The following is a 20,348-nucleotide window of genomic DNA, read 5'->3' as shown; positions in this document are numbered from 1 at the left end:
TTGCAAACTAGAAAGGATCGCGCCTGGAAAAATGTGTGTACTCAAATGAGATCACCTTGCAGCTGATATTGATATTTACAGGCATACATGTATCAGCTGTTAGCCCTGTGGTTAGTAAAGAACCTGTGCAAATCTCTTCTCCATAGCTCGACATGTGTTCCACCACTTCCTGTGCTGTTAAAATCCAGGCGACATTGCTTCACGCCGGAATCCCTCAGTGTCGAGGTTTCCGCCAGAACTGTACGAAGTACATACCGTGCATTACGCTGCTTATCTTTTAGTACAGAGAGATAACTCCTGTTTATGACAATTTATCAGTACCACAGAATACGTTCTGCCCTTTTAAAAAACCTTATACAGGGCAGTTTTACACGCGATAGCTGAGGCCAGCTCATGGTTGACCAATGTGGCGGTCACTCTCTTACAGTTCCTGGGAGAACTTTATAATTTTAACATGGATTGGCAAACTGCGGGCCGAGGGCCGCATATGGACCTCGCAATTTTTATGAGGTCTGTCACGCACTTTTAAAGTCATTGCGAAAAGGGAAAAAAAATTCTGCGAGACAGGAACAAAAATTATCTAAGCGTAGGGCGAATAATCGCAAAATAAATTTTTTTAAACAAAAATTTGTAGATGTTCTATAACATTAAAATCGCGTTATGGCGAAAAGGTATACTGAGTGTTTAAACTATAATAAATTATCATACAAAATAAAAAAATTATTATTGACTGGAGTTCTGTAAAACTAACACTGATTTGAAATCAAAACTATATGAAATCTAACAAACAACTTCTTTACATTAGATTTCTGTCTTCTGGGTTATTGCGCTGTGTAGTCTGGTCGATGTTAACCAACGTTTCAGAGGTCATACTGCCTCCGTCATCAGGGCGATGATCGCGATCATCGCCCTGATGACGGAGGCAGTATGACCTCTGAAACGTTGGTTAACATCGACCAGACTACACAGCGCAATAACCCAGAAGACAGAAATCTTCGTACTCACCGCTGTGAGAACCTCAAGTCTTACATTCTTTACATTAAACTAAGTTTTATGAATAAGCACAGATATTGTAAGTTTTCAAGTGTATACCAGCAGTACTTTGTAAGTTAAACAAATAGTTTTACTTACTGTCCACGATGTTAATTTTCTCTGTGGCCCTCGACAAAGAATGTCCATTGCTGTTCACAATAACGAGAAGGTTGCCAACACCTGTGGCTGTATCATCAGAGGTACATTTTTCTCTTGCCCGGTAGCTCTCAACGTTTATCCGACCTCGGGACACATTCAGCGTTGTTTATCGACTCGCCTGTAACAAGGTATTAAATATGCTAAGAACTTCCTATGTTAAAGGGGTTCAAACATTTGTTAACATTTTGATTCTCACAGCGGCGAGTATGAAGATGACTTTTAGGATGTAGTCTGGTTGAAGTTCACCGACGTTTCAGAGGTGCTTGCTGCCTCCATCATCAGTGCGATATCGTCGATCATTTTCAGCTTCGCATATTTTTACCCGACACCTTCCTTTTATGGGTACAGTAGTTAGCGAGTTATATGACAGATTCTGTTACGAAAATCTTTCAACATCGGGGAAATTTCTGTCCAAGTTTTCGTCAGTAAGGCACGTCCTAATTCTTGATTTGACGTTTCTAATTTCGCCGTACTTCTAACAGCGACAAGTACCGCCAAATAGTGACAACTTTTACAGTTTGTTTTCTGATATTATGAAACTATATTTCATTACATACGATGACACAAATTACAAAAGAATTTACGCGTGCCACACGACACATCGGCTGGCCTTTGTTTGTTAACCCTTGATCTAGCCCCCGCCGATAAGTGATAGGGCTCATTATAAAAAAAAACATAACTGTGTTGCACTTTGGCGCAAGTCAGTCGTCTGACTTGGCAGCGCCATGTGATCAGCGAGCCATTACAATGATAACGACAGCATTGTGAAGACAGGAAGTGTGAATATCTGCTGGTCATTTCTTGACCTGTACCGCCTACAACTCCCACTGCCCCTCCGGATTCTGCGGTTACTTGCGAATGACTCAACCGACACAGAACAATTTGTGGTGATCTTCCAGCCCACGCGAATATTATGCAGTCCGTATACACGTCTTGCTCTCGGTTCTTCGTCCACGAACATGTTCGTCCTCACCCCACACAAAAAAATTTCCTTGATTTAATCGGACCGAACTTTGAAAATAGCAATTATTACAGGAACGTTACGTGTGGATTGAGGAAAAGATAAAATAATTTGGACAAAACGTTTTCTCCAGTCACTGTTGCAAAACTATGCAGACAGCATTTCATCTCGAATAGAGTCTTGATCGACTGCAACCGTGAATCGAAACTTTATAAAGAAGGTTCAATTCCACAGTCTTCAAAACTTACAGATGCCTTAGGTATTTAAACTTTCTTTAGTTCCCTTCGAAAACTTGATCAAAAATACTTATTTTCACGAATTTTATGGTTGCTTCTGATAACACATCTTTTGCATTTAGCTAACAGAATTTTCTTCCCCTTGTAACTGGAACGTTTCTTTGAGAAAAAAAAACATTTGAATTCTTTCAAGGATTGCATCCCGGTGTCTCATATATACAATTTATGTATTGATTTATTTATTGAAATCTACAAATTTTATCATAGTTGTTTTCACACTAAAATTTCGACCTTCCTAGGCCATCCTCAGATGCCCTTGCGCTAAGGTTAACAAACATTATGATAATTCCAACTACTGTCATCACACCGTTTGATGTTTGAGATACGCGCCTGATGATGGCCTAGTACAACCGAAACATGCAGTGAAAATACGGCTAAAGTGAAAGGGTGTATGGACAGCAATACTAAAAACATCAAGCTACCAAATTTTATTACGATGAACAGTTTTGGTTCTTAATTTAGTAAGTCTGATAAGTTCTTAGGCTTTAATATGCGGAACGAGAGACACTCTCTCGATAGCGCGTTCGTTTTATGTAGTTCTTGTAATCATAATATTTTTCCCGCAGGATTGTCGTCTTCTGATTATTATGTGCCATAAATTTCTCATACGTGTGGTGAATATTAAAGGAAATGCAAAGAAAAATATTTTCCGACCGTGAAGTGTCTGTTGTGCGACTGTTAATAAATCAACACAAAGGCCAATGTATTACGCAGATCAGCACAGGACCCATCTTCCCACTCTTGTTTTCACGCGTCAACAGGCCCTCCAGCAAATTCGGCAACACACTGCAGGCTGCCACCATGACCTCATGACCTCCCGTAGCTCTTGCGAAACAACACACAATCAACGTGGCATAGCTCACTGAACACTGTACAACCTTTCCAGTTTAAATCATCAAACAAATGGACAAAACGTACATTATCTGAGGCGTATTGTACATAATTCTTCAGGTATTTCTTCACGAACCTGCATTTCAAATGGTGGTTGTTGTACAAGTCGAATGAAATAAAAGTGAATGTTAATTCTGTAACAAAATTATGAAATGATATGCATTATTAGTTTTATGGCAAGGGAGACAAGTTAAGGTAGGACCAAGCAGCTATTCGAGATGTTGAACCATGAGTAGAACAATCAACCTAGCAGTTCTTGCTGTCTGCAACCATGATGTCTCTAACTTAAAGCGGCACTACTGAAAATCGTTATTTATAATTTTAAATGTCGTAAATGGAGTGTCTGAGATCGAATTGCTGAATATTTAGACTCAATAAGAAATAAGTAATAAGTAAAAAGAGAAAATCGATGTGATATTTCATTTTTTATTCTTCAATAATATTTTAAATATTATTATAAATGAAGGATGATCAGATAGGCGTAACATACAGCAAGACCGAGGGAAATAAGAAGTGCATGCACAATTTTTATCACATGTCAAATAAAGAGGTCTTATGGGAGGCCTGGGCTCACGTGGAAGGATAAAATCAACATTTATCTCAGATGAATGGGATGCGAAGTGATAAACTGGATTGAACTGGCTCAGGGTAATATCCGTCTACAGTTTTTTTAAACGCTGTAATATTTCTTGTTCCCTAAAGAAGTGAAGTTCTTCTCTTACTATGAAACAATCAGCTTTCCAAGCACGACACTGCAACATGAAGTTGGTTTGAATCAGAAACCGCATGAGACTTCCGGTTCTTACAGTGAAAAAGATTTTGGGGTTGATCTGGGTTGTCAAATCGTGTGGATTCATATGTTCATAACCATCGTCAGTTTTTCATAGCAGGTGGTCAGTATTTCTTCACGAGGTTCCACGTCAATAGCGGGGGAGAAATTGGATTTTATGGAGACAGATTATGAAAGTCAGAGAAAATACCAAGAACTGGACCTGAGGGTTCTGTTACGACATTTATTTAGAAACATTCCTTAAAATTGCAGAAGTGTCCATAACAAAAACATGGATTTGTATCTAGAAACCCATGTCGAGACTTCACAGACGTCCGATACGTTAACTACAACTTCAGAACAGTCAAAATACGGTATCCGCCAGCTACCAGAACTTGAGGATGGGCGTAGAAGTCGGGCACTGCCTGTCCCAATTAGAATGACCCACCCAACCGGCGATGAGCATGCATATAGAGGAAGGAAAGCAGTTTTATTCACCCACGAGACTCGGGGCCCCTACTGCATTCCTTGCACAGAGGCCGCGCTCTGTACACGATGCAGTGTCGGCTCCAGCGCGACGGCTCGGCAAGTCAACACGATGGTTTTCTAGACTGGGCAATCGTGAGGCGAAAATACAGCGGACCGACTTGACGGGAGGTGCGTCCGACTGAACCGTCTGACAGTGCTCGAAAGAAAATAAATGCAAAAAAGCTGATGGCAAAGTTCAGTACCTTTCCCTACAGAGTCATCGTACGTACAACCAAGATGCAGGACGCAAACATTCAAGCTCCAAGCATTGCTAGGCCTAACCCCGGCGATATTTGAGATCGTCTTTGAAGTCCAACTACTTTATCCCTGAGGAAAGATCACCCTGTACCTGACCTGTAGTAGTTGTTTGAGTGACTCCGAAACTGGCATTGTAGTGGTGAAGAACAGAAAACTGCAATGGCTGGAAATCAAACCCTGGTCGCCCACCTCGTAGTCATTTAACGATACAGCGTAGTCAAAGACACGTATTGCATGCAAATAGCAAAGTTCAAGATGACTTACGAGTGTTTAAGTCAGAATTAGGTAGAAAGATAGATTTCGTGACCTGATTTAGAGTGTTTCTCGGCACGTGTTCGAAAAAACTCGGTAAAACCAATCCCTGTACACAAACTGTGGATTGATTATCTTAAAATAAGCCACGACATCTCTCATGTCTATGTAAACTTATGATTCATACTCATGCCCTCTTCCAAAGGATCCCCATGTCATATTTTGACGGCTACAGAACGTCCTCCAATGATGGCAACAGTTAGCTACTTCGACGGCTGTGAAATGTCACTGGATAAAAGTGAAACTGTGTTTTACTTACTGGACAATACATGTGATATGTCAAAACAAAAATTCTGCGATAACTTTGAGGCATAATTTTTTCAAATACGTAGGCGGTTCAGAATTAAATCAGGACACTTATTTCTTCTGTATGTCTCTATTGGCTGCGAACAAGCCCTAAAAATTCCATCTTGCGGGAATTGTACAAGTATGTGCATGTAGACAGAAAACTCTCAAAAATTAAACATCTACAGGCAAGACGATATATTGATACACTGTGGTCAAAGTTCCACATCAAATTTGAACCGTCATAGTGTTTAAATTAATTTCATACACAATTACTTGGACACCTGTAGGTTAAATAGACGATGCACCTGAGAACGCATTGTTAAATGAAGTAAATAATAAAGGTATAATTTACCTTCGCCGTTACATTAGTTACTACGACAGATTCATCAAAGTGACGATAAAAACAAATTCCACTGTAGAATGTAGTGCAGGTGTTGCTATATGGAACAAAACGAATGTGTAAGCATATGGCCTCGTACAAACATGCCAGATAATTGTACAGATAAGACCTTATTTACATTCTGCGAATCGGTTCAAGAAGCACGAGTGTGAATATAAAGGAATTCCTGTTAACAAGGCAAACAGGAAACCGATGGCACAGAACAAGTTCACCAACCCGTTATGAAGAGGATAATTCAAGACTGAAATGTATTTTTCTGTCGTTTGTAGTAGAACCCGCAGTTCAGCATCGTCACTTCTTTGTCCCCGACTGAACACGATCCCGAGCCACTTTCATCTCACTCATTTTAATATTATCCTCCCAGCTCCTTAATCTTCCAACCGGCTACACTTCAGAATCTTGTCCCGTGTTTCCATTTCTTATCTCCGAACTACATATTTGCGTCACAGAAACGTCTTAGCTTTAACTTCTGCAACAGTACCAAGTAACCGGAGTAATTCACGACGATCCTCTGTTTGCAGTAGTCTGAATTACCCAATGACTTTTTCAATATTGGATCAAACTATTTTTCTGAAAATTTGGTTTTTGAAGTATTTCCACTCCATTTCAGGTTAGTAACGTCGAACAAGAGGCGAGGTTGCGATTCGTAACTCCGAGAGACGATTTCGGAACCGTGGGATCTCAGGTTATAGCATAAGTGGCTGTATGCGCCCATTTTAAAGCACTTTTCTGCGTTCTCCTGAAACCTGGTCTTCCTGTCTTCCATTGTGAGATTCCTAACTGAATAAGGATTGAAAATAAAAACATATGAAACAGAGTTGAGCAAAGGTCGAATCAGACTAAAAAGTTGAAGAGTAGTTAGAAATAAAGATGATGTAATCATGGCTTATTTAGAAATGCTATCTCGGGTGTACTATAAAATATTAAGAAAAGAACACACCAATTTAACAACCTAATGTCTACTTTGTGTGTGTTATCATTTGCTGTTAACAGATTTCGGGCATTCTGTATTTTTTGACGTAAATACGTCTATAAGGAAGGGTCATTCGGCAAAAAAGTGGAACGAAAAATGGAAACGAGAAAGTGTATCAAGTGTACCTAGGGAACGTCGTGTTTACTCGGAATTGTTGTTACCTAGGAAACATTATATTACATTACATTCATCTACCACAAACCCATCTTAAGCGTAACTAATTCAAATTAAATAAGCAATGTCTTAATCAAACTTATCTCAATTGTAAAGCATGTATAAAGGAAATATTTAGAATAATGCCAATATATAAACTTCCTTTCCGTATAGACGTATTTACGTCAAATTCTCCGGAACCATGGTTCCACTGTAATTTTTTTAATATATATGTAGTGAAACGTTACCATGGCAATGCTGTTACGGGATTTTGACATTGTATATTCCAGCTAGGTATGTGTTGGTTGGTGGTCATTTTTTTACTTTTTACGAGATAATATTTCTGATGTGTGTCCTTATAACCGTAAATATCGTAACGCTGTTAACGGATTTGGGGACTTATGGGAAAATGTTTATGACTGTGTGTGTTTATTGCTATGAATTTTCACGTCATTTTCGGCTGGTAATTTATTAGTCATTTTATTAAAAAAAGTCCGCTTTTCAGTACCAGAATTACGTTCATTGTGAATACATTTGAGACAACCGATCAACGTGATCTCGCCGCTTAAGAACACCACGGCTCCAGACTAACTAAAAACTCGGGTCGTGGATTTTGGTAGTTTCTCGACAATGCCACAGTCTACTAATTCCAGAGTTATGTAATGGGCTACCCCCTCCCCACAGGTAATCTTTTATTCCCACAACATAGTCCTGTCATGTTAATGTTAGTTTCGACAAGAAGTGGCGTGTATAAATGGCGTATAAACGCCGTCTTTTAAAGATTACTGATCTCGGAGAGTGACTACACTGAAATCTGTTGGAAAACACTGGGAGAAAGACTAATAAATGTACCCACTTAACAACTAGATCGAATTAATATTTTGTGCCGCATACATGTTTCAAGCAGTCGCCGTTAGGGTCGACTCTTCAGTCTTGTATCAAATTCTACACGAGGTCGCTCCGTGTACCGTCAATGGGGCCCACGAGCCGCCACTGGGACTGTCGCACCTTCTTCTGCCGTCCAGTTCTGAGTATCGGAACGCGGGGGTGACTCATTCTGCACTCGGAACTTAGAGTAAGTGCGTGACCTGGAAATCGGATCTGTGAATCACAAGTTTATCTTCCGATCATCTGAAAATTATGTAACTTGGAGTTTTCCTATAAAACGTAAACACTTCACGTCTATCGTCTTCTACGTTGGAGCCTCATAAGTGGTTACTAAACGTTTCGGAGTAATGTATCACCTACAGAATGAAAACAAATATTTAATAACAGCCTTAGTCCACGATGATCGTACTTGAGAAACTGACAGTCTCTTACCTGGCAAAGGAACCTTTCAAGGAATCCAAAGTTTCACTACTAAACTCAAAACAAAATGCCATTGAATTTATACTGAGCCAATTAAATCCAGTTCAAATTCATGTATTTTATTTTTAGATAAATTTTAATGTTGTCTGTCCATCAAAACCTAGGTCTCTCAAAGTTTCCCTTTCCCGTTTGTGATTAAATGTATTTCTCATGAACCATGCTACATACCCCGCCCATTTCATACTCTTCAAATGAAGATACCGGTACAGTAGCCGATGTGCCCAAGGAAAACCCTCCATATCGTCTAGACTGCGACACAAGATAAAAGTTAGTGGCCAGCAGCACGCTCCGGGCCCGTTACCGGCCACTGATACCGAATTTGACCGAGACCAGATTACTTGCTAGCCGAGTTTTCTAGTGCTGTTGAATGGTGCACTCGGCACGGCCTAGTGGGTGCATGGAACGGCCAGGTAGCATGGTGGGTGTTTAAAAAGAATTGATTTCCGCATTGCTCCATGTTCAACAAAGCAGCGATTTTAAACAAAGTATAGAAAAAGCGCGGAGGTGCGCGCGCAGTACTTATCACCTTGCTCTTGACTTCCGCGCCAAGAACTCGCAAATAATGTGGTCTCTACAGTAGGGACCAGCACGGGCCGAAATTTCAGAACTTAACTCGGCCCGAGCCCGAAGTTTATCTACGTTTCCCGTTCCCAACCGAAGCCCGATCTATTTACAATCTTCCCGAACTATGGAATCAACAATATACGTTTATATTAATGTATATAAATGTCAATAATCTGGAATAAATTATTTTACGACGCTCTAAGACGGGGTTCCCATAATCCCATCGTAACGCACTGGGAAATTCGCAACGAGCAGAAAGTGCCACATCTCTCGGTGCTACTTCTTAATTGTGTTACTGTCACGAGAACAAAATGGGCCCAACTACGAATAAATTTTCTCCTGCAAAAAAAGAATAGCCGGATAAAGCCCGATAATTACAGATTTCCAACTTATGAAAAGTACAAACCAAGCCCGAACATTATCCCTGCTACATGGCCTTCGGGCCGAGACAGGGGCCCGTGCAGACCTCTGCCCAGAGCTGACTCTAAAATGGTGTCCAACAGAAAATACGAACAAGACTCAAATGTCCAGACTGAAAGATAAAAGAGAGAGGAAGTGATGGGGAGATGAGAGAGATGATTAATCACGGGGAGAAATAACATCACAGGTTTCTAGCCTTCACCTTCTCGTCCGATGAGATTAGTGTAACAATTAAGACTTGAAATGGTAAGAAACAGTTTCATGCCTTGCACATTATAATTTTTCTGACTGATCTGTCTTCTCTAGACATTGTAAGGAAACGTATTTAAAAATTATTTTAAAAAACGCGGTCCTTGCCTCCAACGAAACATAGAACATCTCCGCTGAGATGTAAGTCAGTTAACTATGTTTAGAAAAACGCACGCTTTTTAAATTTTAGAATACAATATAATTATATTGTCTGTTTCAAGAGCGGGCTTACTTAATGTTAAGGCAGACGGTAGTTATGATGACGCAGAAAGAGACAGTCTCTATAACGTCGGAGGTTTGTTCTCTATTTAAGGCGGTCTCTTGCTCAAAACGGATGTATCCGCAGAATCTAATCATACATACTTTTTAAAACGTAAAGATGTTTAACGTCCGAGTTTGAAATGAAACGATGGCCCACGAGCTGTCTGTAGTCGCTACTTATCTGTGTTCTTCTAGTGAAATCTTCTTTTGTCTTCTAGAACATTACTCGGCTTAACATTTCGAAACCTACAACAGCCCTACCTTAAGGAACCTAAATTACAATACCATATCTAAGATCAAAGTAAACGTATGTATTATAATTCAATCATGTTCGATTTTGCCTACTGTCTAAAATCCATTGACATACGACGTTCGTGTAAAAATTACCCTACGTCAAAGAATGCACAACTGTCTCCGTTGCAAAGTTCAATTAATAATAAATTTTTCTCGGGCCGTGTCAGGTGATAGAAAGAATTTATTATTTTACTTCGCCGTGAAAGCACAAGATCGATTTGTTAATGCTGTGTTGGACTGTTGGAAATAATCGCTACATATTCTGAGAATCATATGAAACCCATAAATACACTCAGTTAAGGCTGGTAAAATATAGCCACGTACATTGCCAGAGTGATTTGAAGGGTTAAATGCCTTCAATTGCATCTGTGAATCCGGAAGTAATAACACTTGATTTTAACGAAGAAAAGAATGGAAAACAAATTAAATAAATAAAGAATGGAAAGAAGGTGAGAACAGATTTTCTTTTGCACAGGCCTGATGCTTATGTCTTGATTAAAACTATAAATATTCAGAGATTAAATATTTCTGTATTACTGCGCGACTGACAATTCACGTTCTATCTTACGTAATATTAGTTCGCTAGCTTCAGAAATATTGATAAAGGGTTATCAGAATCACTAACCAAATAACCAACGCCTTGATATAGAATTCGGAACTGCGTTCTTGTAAGCACAAAATCCTGTGACCGAAATCAGTTCTAAGCCACCTGTGAAGTTCCCGGCACCAGACGCAAGTGAATGACAGTTTAATATTCCCGGCCGCTTCACTAAGAAAAACTGCTGCTACTGGGAATCAAACCTCGTCATCTACATCATAGGCAGCCACTTTACTGACTGAACTGTACCTCACTGTACTTCCAATTGCATCGATATTACCATTTTATTGTCTGTTCTTCAAGGCGCATTGGCCCACCGGAATTTTTTTTTTTTAAAAAAAGTCCCTTTTGATATTTCATACGACTATTTGAAATTGGGTGGGGGAAATCCCCCGGAACGGCACAGTAGCTACACTGGCCAGTACAATACAGAAAAACGCGGGCATGCATGCTTCGACCGGGGTTCGAGCACGCGATCCCAGTGTTCCAGAGCCTGCGACCAGCGCAACTATTTAAATGTTTGTCATCTTTGAAACTGCTGAACGGTTCGAACGGATACCATAAATCCCTTTCTTTGTTGAGTTATTGCAATCAGGACAGAGTTTGACTAATTAGGATGAATTTAAACGAAACATATTGTAAAATCCAAATAGTAAATATATGTCTAATGTAACCCATTTTCTATTCAGAATGGTCCCCAAAAAGAGCATCTTTTGTCCAAATTAATTTTCTACTCTGCTTTAGAACACGTCATTAAGAAGGTACAGTTAAATTAGGAGGAATTTTGAATGGGGCACATCGACTTCTGGTCTGTGCTCATAATGTTATAAACAACAGAAATAAAACTTTTATGCCATGAGAAACACAGTTGTTCTATTACATAATAGTACGAAGTTTGGTCTTGAAGTAAACCCAGAGAAAATTAACAAATATCCAAGATGGTCATGTCCCGTAATCACACTGCAGCACAAAATCCTAGTGTAACGATACTTAACAAATTCTTTAAAAATGCGCGAAGTTCAACATTCGGAAACGACCGAAATAAAAATTTAATTCACAAACAAATTAAGATTAGATTCAATTCGTGAAATGCTTGTCACCTTGCAGTTCAGAATCTTTTGTGATCCAGCCTAATATTTAAAAACGCAAATATAAAGACATACAAAACTATAACATCATGTATTTCTTTGAATGGGTGTGAAATTCGGCCAAGCACGTTAAAAAATTAGTTTATGGCATTTGAGGACAAGATGCTACATCAAATTCACGCGCCTTTTCAAAGCCACCTCCCCCTGAACCACTAAACAAGAATTTCGTTTCGAAACATGTTCATTCGTGCACGGTTAACAGGGCCGCTGGTATTAAAATGGTTGACCAACTACGACTTTTCCTTTTACGAAGTTCAAGGTACGGAGACGTAGATTTAATGGCCTTATTCTCTTAAGAACGCAAAGTCTGACAAACAAGGCAGTTCCAGCAACTGTCTCAGAGAAGCTCTTTATGGAAAAGTTTTCCAAACTTGGGAGCGCGAAGGATGTCAGCTTCTTGTGACATGTTGAAACTGGGAGTGGCGACTCTCTGTCCAAACATGCGAATTAACTGCCGGCGACCATTTAGTTCTCTTTAATTCAGTGGAAATATTCTGAGTTTTACTTACGCGTTACTTCTTAGTGTGTATTCTATGTTAATATTGTAAGACTGTGAGCGGTCGGCCATGTAGCACACATGGGAAAAATGCAAAGGAAAGTTGAAGGAAAACGCAAGGGGAGATAAATACAAACATAGATCGGAGGATGAGACATGAAAAGAGACATGATTCTGACCCTGGACTGACTGACAGCTGTCTCAAGATAGGGTCTTCGAATACACCCATGGTGTTGTGATATTGAAGAAACTTTTCGATCATGTGAATAACTGTCAACACCTCCAGACGTTTCCGTGCCCTTAAGTTAGCTCCAGTTTTAAGTGAAATTAATACTGCGATATCGATGACAGTACTGCGCTGACTGTGTTCGCTCGTTGCAGGACGCGGAGAATGTTGCCGTTAAACCGTGAAATTCACGGTCTCTGATACGCTGACGGGGTTCAAATCATTGTTGGTACTAAAAAAGACAGGAAGAAGTCTGAATGTTTCTGATGATAGTGCGTTATAATCTTCAAAATAATTCTCATAAACTTTGCCCATTGTGTAAATTACAACATTTCGAAGCTGGATTCTTCTTTCGCCTTCAGATAGGGGGGGGGGGGGGGTCAGAAATCCTATCGGATGGGCCCACTGCTTCAGCTACCCTGAACTTAATTTTGTTCCTGGCGATGGAAGTAGAATTCAGTTTCCGAAACGCTTTTTTATTGTTTAATAATTCACACGGTGGACAAAGTCCACAAGAATAAATTTTCAGTAGAAATAAGGAGTTGCAGGTAAAGCTAATCCAATTTCAAGAAGGCTTGCACGTTTCCCAATGGCGATCTTTGTTATTTTCTATGTCTACAGACCTAGATAATTTATTACTGACACAAGTCTTGCTGTGAGGGCAATTAAAATGTATATTTAACCAATATAATTAACATATATCATCATCATTGGCTCTACAGCCCTGTGTGGGCCCTGGCATCCTTCAAAAGCTCCTTCCATTCTTCCTCATTCACACACAATCTATTTGCCAGTCCGTCGTGAATGAGTCCTCTGACTTCGTAACAAGTTGCTTTTTACAGGGTGGAGTTGTCAGCCCCACGCCCAATATATGATATCACTGATACAAATATTGTTTTGGGTATCGCTCTGGAACGCCATGGATGTACTTCAACAACTCGCTTACTTTACGATTCGACTGCCATGGGCTCTATCACATCGTCGTGCACACGACGTAATACAAAAATCTTGGATTAATACCAGATCATTCAGTAGGCCTACTGAATCACGTTCAATTTCGTTGTCTTTTCAATAAAACTAAATTATCTGATTTATCAAAATCAATTTAAATACGGAATAACTTATTTCCTTCAAGAGAAAATCGAGCAAGATTTTTCCACCCACAATACATCCCACCCTATTGAAATTATTCACCACAATAAGATTTCGACCTAAAGCAAATCTTTGTTTCGTAACATGGAACATTTTGGTTTGCACGACACGTGTAAAATGGTCAATTCTACGTAATTCTATAATTTCTGGTGCTTCGGTAACATTCCGTATTTGTCTACATTCACCAGAAAATCTGCAGGCAACAATTGAAGCATCTAATTAGTGCTTGTCGAGGTTAATATCATACCATATACTAGACAGCCTTTTAATTATATTGGTGCATAAGACAATCTGCTAGTTCATCAACGTCAGCAGCTAATGAACTTGATAAAAGGTTGACTGACAGTCGACATACTTTGATTAGCTAAAGGTGGTTGCGCATGGAAGGTTTAAGGTCACTCAGGCGCAGTTCGAAAAATGGCAGACAAAATCTCAAATGATTTTTGCAGTTTGCCTGTTGTTTTCTAGTGTGTGAAATTGGCCTCTCGCCGTAACGAACGAAAATAAAAAGTTACTGAGTACTAAGTGCTGAGGAGAACATTCTGACTTATGACAAAATATAACATCAGAATAAAAGAGTATAATGACGTACCCTACACCATGTATCATTAGAACAAATAAAAGACGTTTCGATGTACAATGATCAAGTCAAAATATGCACACAACATTTTAGTCCTTAAACCTGAAAGAAGCAGATTACTTGAGAGACCTACGCGTAGACTGTGTTTCAGATTAAAATGGATAATTACTACACAAGTGTAAGAATATATAGATTGGATTAAACTGGCACATGACAGGGTCCTGTAGCGGGCTGCTGTGAACACGGTAATAAATCTTCGTTTCATGAAAGACGGGGAATTGTTTTGGTTAGCTGAGCGAATTCTGAAGACAGACGTTGTTTAATACAATTTTGGTTAGTTTTTGTTATTGTGTGTACATAATTCACCTCTTGTCTGTATGAACTCTCAAAATGGACGATTAACTTATTCATAGGATCCGTCTTAAAATTTCTATAAAAAGTATCGTACAAAATTAATTAATTATCCAATTCCATGGAAGACAGTCAGTCCTTCTTTAGAAGCTAACAGTCGCCCATCTATTTCAGACACTCCCCTCCGTTTATGGAGCCCGAATGTTCACTGTCGTGTTCGCAGGAGGCTGCCAAAGAACTCTGCCCAGCGCCAGTTTAATTAATATAAAATAGTAATTTAATATTCACATCATCGCACTTAATACATTTCTGCTGAATTATTTCTTAAACAAAACAGAAAATATAATGCAAGTAACTATGCGGAATCATAAAAAATACAATCATTTCAACTAAAAAATTATAATCACGTCATACGACGAACAAGCGACAATCTTCAAATAACTATGCTCCATGTTCTTTTAAATTCTGCATACGTAATTGGTTTTATGATTATTTTACTGCGGATATAAATCTGCTGATGCAAATCCAATTTACTACATTACATATATTTTGTTTAGTCAAAAATAATTGTTTATATTTAGTTAAAAATTCACATTTAAAAAAATTGTTCAAATGGAAGATGTGCATTTTAATGAGATATGTCCCAATACTTTTACGAGGAAATTGACGTTTTATTTTAACATATTATAGAATAGGGATACTGGAATGTACCGATCATCATCCTTTTCGGGAATTGGCTACCTGAGAGGTTTCCTGGTCTTGAAGAGTAAATTTATGAATAGTGAGTGACCAGCCCACTGACTCTGCACAATTTCTGCTCAATCCTGATTTGACTGCCAGAGCCATCTAGCAGCTAATCAGGAGACTTGGGTGAGAAATGGCTGCTGAATTTTGCTTACGAAACATCTGCAATGTACTGATCAGAATGAAAATTAAATTCGCCCAGCAACATTTAGCCTGGACACATCATTCCATAATTTTGACATTAATAGTTTTGTTCTGAACAAAACCGCTGTTTAAAAAGCTTACATGTGCACCAAAAAATTGACAAGAGACAGAAGACAGACTTCATCCGAAAATTTTAATTAGAAGTTTAGTTATGGTTTATACTAAGCTATAAGGCGTCGGATCATGATTAATGCGCAATCAAGCAGTTGTGACCTATGCCGGAATGTAAATGGAGGGACGGAGGAAAACACAAAAAGCCTCAGACCGGATAGCCAGTCTCCGAGGCGAAATTTTCCTAGGGACTTCCCGAATACGAAGCAGAAGGGCGAACCACTCGACAGCGGCACCTTGCTAATTAAGATCCGGTCTCCGGGCTGAGATTTGAATCCGAGACCTACCGCAAAGAATTACAATGAAAACGGTTTTCTGAATAACTTTGGCGTCTCCGTCATGTAGTTCAGAAAGACGTCTGTCAAAATGCGTACTTCGACAGCCTACGACAAAGAACTTGCGCAACTGGATTCCTGTTTCAGCATGATGACGAACGGACTTTTGAACTGCAGTCCAAGATAATTGTGGAGGCTGCACAATGCGGATCGCCATCAATGAGCATCTTCCAGATGTTGACGTCACTTCTAAGGTGATGTCATGGAAAACGTGCCATGATGTCACAACTCAACTCTCTCTTCTACGAAACAATTATGACGTTCTTGTTGGAATTCTAGTATTGTGACGTCAATAAAGGATGACGTCTTAGCTAACAAATGGTTGATGACGTAAACAGATTGAAAGCTGACCTTCGCAAGTTGTTTCTCTATGGTTAATGGGAATGTCCAATCCTTTCCCACAGCGCGTCGGTCGAGGTCAGGTGGAAAGGTGTTTGCAGATTACTTGTGGGCGAAGCGTGGGTGCTCGATATTAATTTTTAATTTGTAGCGTTCTGGGAATATTTCGCTGCGTATATCCAATGATGATATAAGATAAATGCATACAACCGTTTTTTACCTTCAAACGCTTTGGGAGGTGCAGATGTAGTCATTAATCAAACATAAGATGGCTGTTTTCTGGGTTGTGGTAGTCTGGTAGAAGTTTTGGAGGTCCTTGCTGCCTCCATCATCAGGACTCATCGCCTACCAGACTGCACGGCGCCACAACCCAGAAGACAGCCATCTTCGGACTTATAGGTGGTTGCTCATAGGCACAGGCACAACGTTTCTCTTCTCGAGAGCCAGCCTGTCTCTGGGCCAACGCAGCCTCACGTCCAACAGACACCGAGGGTCAGGGGCTATGAGGAGCATTACCTCACTGTACACAAGCTACTTCGTGGCATGGTGCTTACGAACTGGGACAGCTTGACTTTTTTACCCTCGAAAACTAACAATGGAACCTCAAACGAATTTGAAAATTGCACATGCGTACACTAAAGACAAAAGCGAACCAAGTAATTAACGAGTTATTTGAAGTGGAAACCTTCTTGAGAAGATCACAGACGCTCACATGGTCAAGAAATGTTCAGCCTGATGTGCAACTGGTAGGTTCATTACTACGAAGTTCGCTACTTAAGCCCTTCCTTCAGTCAACTCAATTGATTCTGAAGACACTCGTAGACTCGTCATCTATTATCTGTGGTTTATTTCGAGACGCTATCAGCAGCTCAGACGAAAAAGCGTTGATTGATGATTAATGAATTTGAAATATGGAGGAAAGCGGTAATGTGGTGACCTAACTGACCTCCCTCCCTCATGACCAGTATCACTGTTGCAGAACAATTGAAAACGCGACCCCGTTATTAGAACATACTGTTGCAACAATTACGTCAGTCCACAGCAGTGCAACAATTGCCTAAGTAAAATGATGGAATAAGTTTCTTAACGATGACCTCGGGAAAATATCGAATTTGGCCACGACAATTTCCTTCCACATTATTTTCAGTTCATTACACAATCCTCTCATTCGGCGCTTTTTCGCCTGTGGTACTGGAAAATCGTCGTTAAACAAATTGTTAAATAAACGATGACCACGGATCATATTAGTGCAACAATAACAGAAGTTAAGTGGCGTGAAGAGCATTTTTGGAAAATCATTCTCTCCAGCGTGCATGCCTTTCCAGTCTTGTGGTAACTAAGGGCAGTGGTGGTAAAGATCCACTCATTAACCTCGGCGCAAAATGGAAGTAGGCGGTAAGTTTCGCTGTCTGGCAGAAATGCCATTCAGCAATCTTGTATTGACATGCTTTGGATTCGGGGGAACAAAAGAATCATTTTGCTCCAAGGCAGCAAATACGATTGAAGAACACAAGTAGCGCGCCACACACCAAATGCGCAGTTGCGCAGAATAACGAGACAGCGTGTTCAAAAACATCGTACATAGAAAGAGACAAGGATGCCATTATACACACAACCAGTGACCTGTGACCTTGGAAGTTAATAAACAAGACAAAGTTAAGAAATCCTTGCAAACAGATCGCAGTACATAAGTCGCGCGACAATTATTTCACGATCTGGTTGCCACTTCTGGAACTCCGCAACCCCTTCTGATCTTTCGGGACACTTTTATGCATCCTTATGCCCGTACTGACATCAAGATCCTCTTCTCACTGCATGTTTATAAAATCAAGACACCCTTCCACACCCCGTCTATCTACGTGGTCATTCTGTTTCTTGTAGTTCAGTCTCTTCAACTACATCGAGGACGTCGTGTGTAACTTCGCTCACGGGGTTGAATTATCAAAAGTTGCTACATTCCGGGTAAATGTATAGCAGTTGGAAGTTTTATACATCAGACGACGGGCAAACGTATCAAATGTGGACACGATAATCAATTTGGTGTAACTGTTAAGCATTTGTACAATTTAGCAAGTTTATAAATGTACGTATTCATAGAGTAAAAATGGTGGCCACCATAGCCAAAGAAGCATATGTAAAAAAAATTACTGAAATCCATTCTCGAATTGTTTCGTGCATAGGACGGACAGACGGAGTGATTGTATCTGGCGTTCTGTAAGGTTGCGAACGCGCCTGAAAACGTGTTTACAGGCCTTGAAACAAGGAACTGCTACAAACAGAACTCGACTCGAATTTACGTCATAATACTCAAGGTCTTCTGGTAACGCTTCTTCGCTTTTCGTGCCGCGGATGTATCAGTGTCAAGACGATCCCACTTCCTGCTGCACTCCGACCTGAAAATCTCGAAGCAGCAAGCCTTTTCCAATGAGTCACCATCTGTACTGGGCCTGCTGAGTATGGCCACTACTAAGAAAACCTTTCACTTGCCGAAATGTAGTTTCTACCTTCTAAATCAACAATTTTGTTTTGGACAAAACAACTAGGCGTGTGGCTGACGTCACAAGTCTCTAAAACTGATATTAATGCTACTGGACACTACAGCACAGGGTGGCCAAGCCCACTCGTTAAGTTTCTGAGTCAGGGATCTACGAGGCGTATTCATGTTAACAGAAATGCGAACAAAACTGTGGTTAATAAAGGAATGGTCCGAACATGCCAGGGACACCCAGACACAGAGGGGAATAATACTGTATAGAAACTAATGTTTTTCAAATGGGATATGAAGGTGGTGTCTGGATTCAACCGATCAATTTCGGATACGGTAGTGGGCTCTTGTGGCCACAGTTCAGAATCTTCGGGTTCAATGAAAGGCGGACAATTTCGGAACAAACTTGCCGACAATCAGTTTATCAAGAATTATTGCTGGATGGGATTAGTTAGGTTTTGTATGTTATTTGCAAATGTGTTTAAGAGAGTAAATAGTGACAAACATTACGTGTGAAAGCTACGGCTCTGGGATCCTGGGTTCTTTCATGACGGGAAAGGTTAAGAAACATCCCTCAACTACCCCACACGTCTGCATGGAGAGGTGCTTAGTTCAAGCTCCAGAGACAAAGTTGCTTTACTTTAACTGTGCAATATTCTGTTTCTAAAAGTACTTTAAATGAACACTGTACGAAACTATAAACAGGTCTATATAGGCGTTACGAATAAATTTCCTATAAGTCCCGAAAACAAAGTTAATATTAATCCAGACTGATCTGTTTGTTCATGTCCTTTACTGGACTGGACAGGACTGCACCAAATCTCTCGACAAAATTCAGTCATCTGTCAGAGAGTAGAAGTGTGATCATTTTCCAGAAACTATTGTTCGGAGAAAAATTGCCGGAAGATGCGATAGTCAACGGATACCCGGTGGTTCGTTACCACTTCCAGCCTTATGCGTCACGATCGTCATGACGTAACAAGAGAAAAGGGCAACCTTCTTATTGCTAGATTCCTGCAAATAATAAAACTGAAGGTCACCCTAGAGACACGAAGTCTGAAAATTAAATAACCGGACTCGTATTTTTGTGCAGAAATTGGGAACACAGGTAGACTTATTGTGTCACGTAACAATATGAGTTACCGGGGGAGGGGGGGTTCACATTTCTGCGAATTTGCTGAAATAGCGCAAACTTCGGGAAGAACTTGCGATTTGGCTCTTCCTGTCCGAAATGGCAAAATTTCGAATGGACATGTCGACAATCTCCGAAACAAAGAAGTTCGAAACCCAAGGTCACGACACAGCCCATAAATTCTTTAAATGTGTCGAAAAAGACGATCCTTGTCCGGAAAAGTTTGGTTTTGCATCGTGACAATGCACACCTCCACATAGTTCGTTTAGTA

The 20,348-nt window shown here is 40.0% G+C and overlaps 1 protein-coding gene across 1 annotated transcript in view; it reads right to left on the bottom strand.

The window, feature by feature from the left end:
- Positions 1–20,348, bottom strand: part of Dhc98D (Dynein heavy chain at 89D) — a 286,807-nt gene that overhangs the window by 130,193 nt on the left and 136,266 nt on the right. The window contains exon 4 of the mRNA XM_087343616.1: positions 1,132–1,309. Coding sequence (XP_087199742.1) covers positions 1,132–1,179 — 48 coding nt within the window. The 5' untranslated portion in view covers positions 1,180–1,309. The remainder of the gene's footprint in view (positions 1–1,131; positions 1,310–20,348) is intronic.

Source organism: Zootermopsis nevadensis, unplaced genomic scaffold, assembly GCF_977971745.1.
Source record: "Zootermopsis nevadensis isolate Lab colony 2312 unplaced genomic scaffold, Znev_1.0 Znev_ptg000006l, whole genome shotgun sequence".
NCBI lineage: Eukaryota > Metazoa > Arthropoda > Insecta > Blattodea > Termopsidae > Zootermopsis > Zootermopsis nevadensis.
The sequence above is the reverse complement of the archived record's forward strand: the minus strand, read 5'-3'. Positions and strand labels throughout refer to the sequence as shown.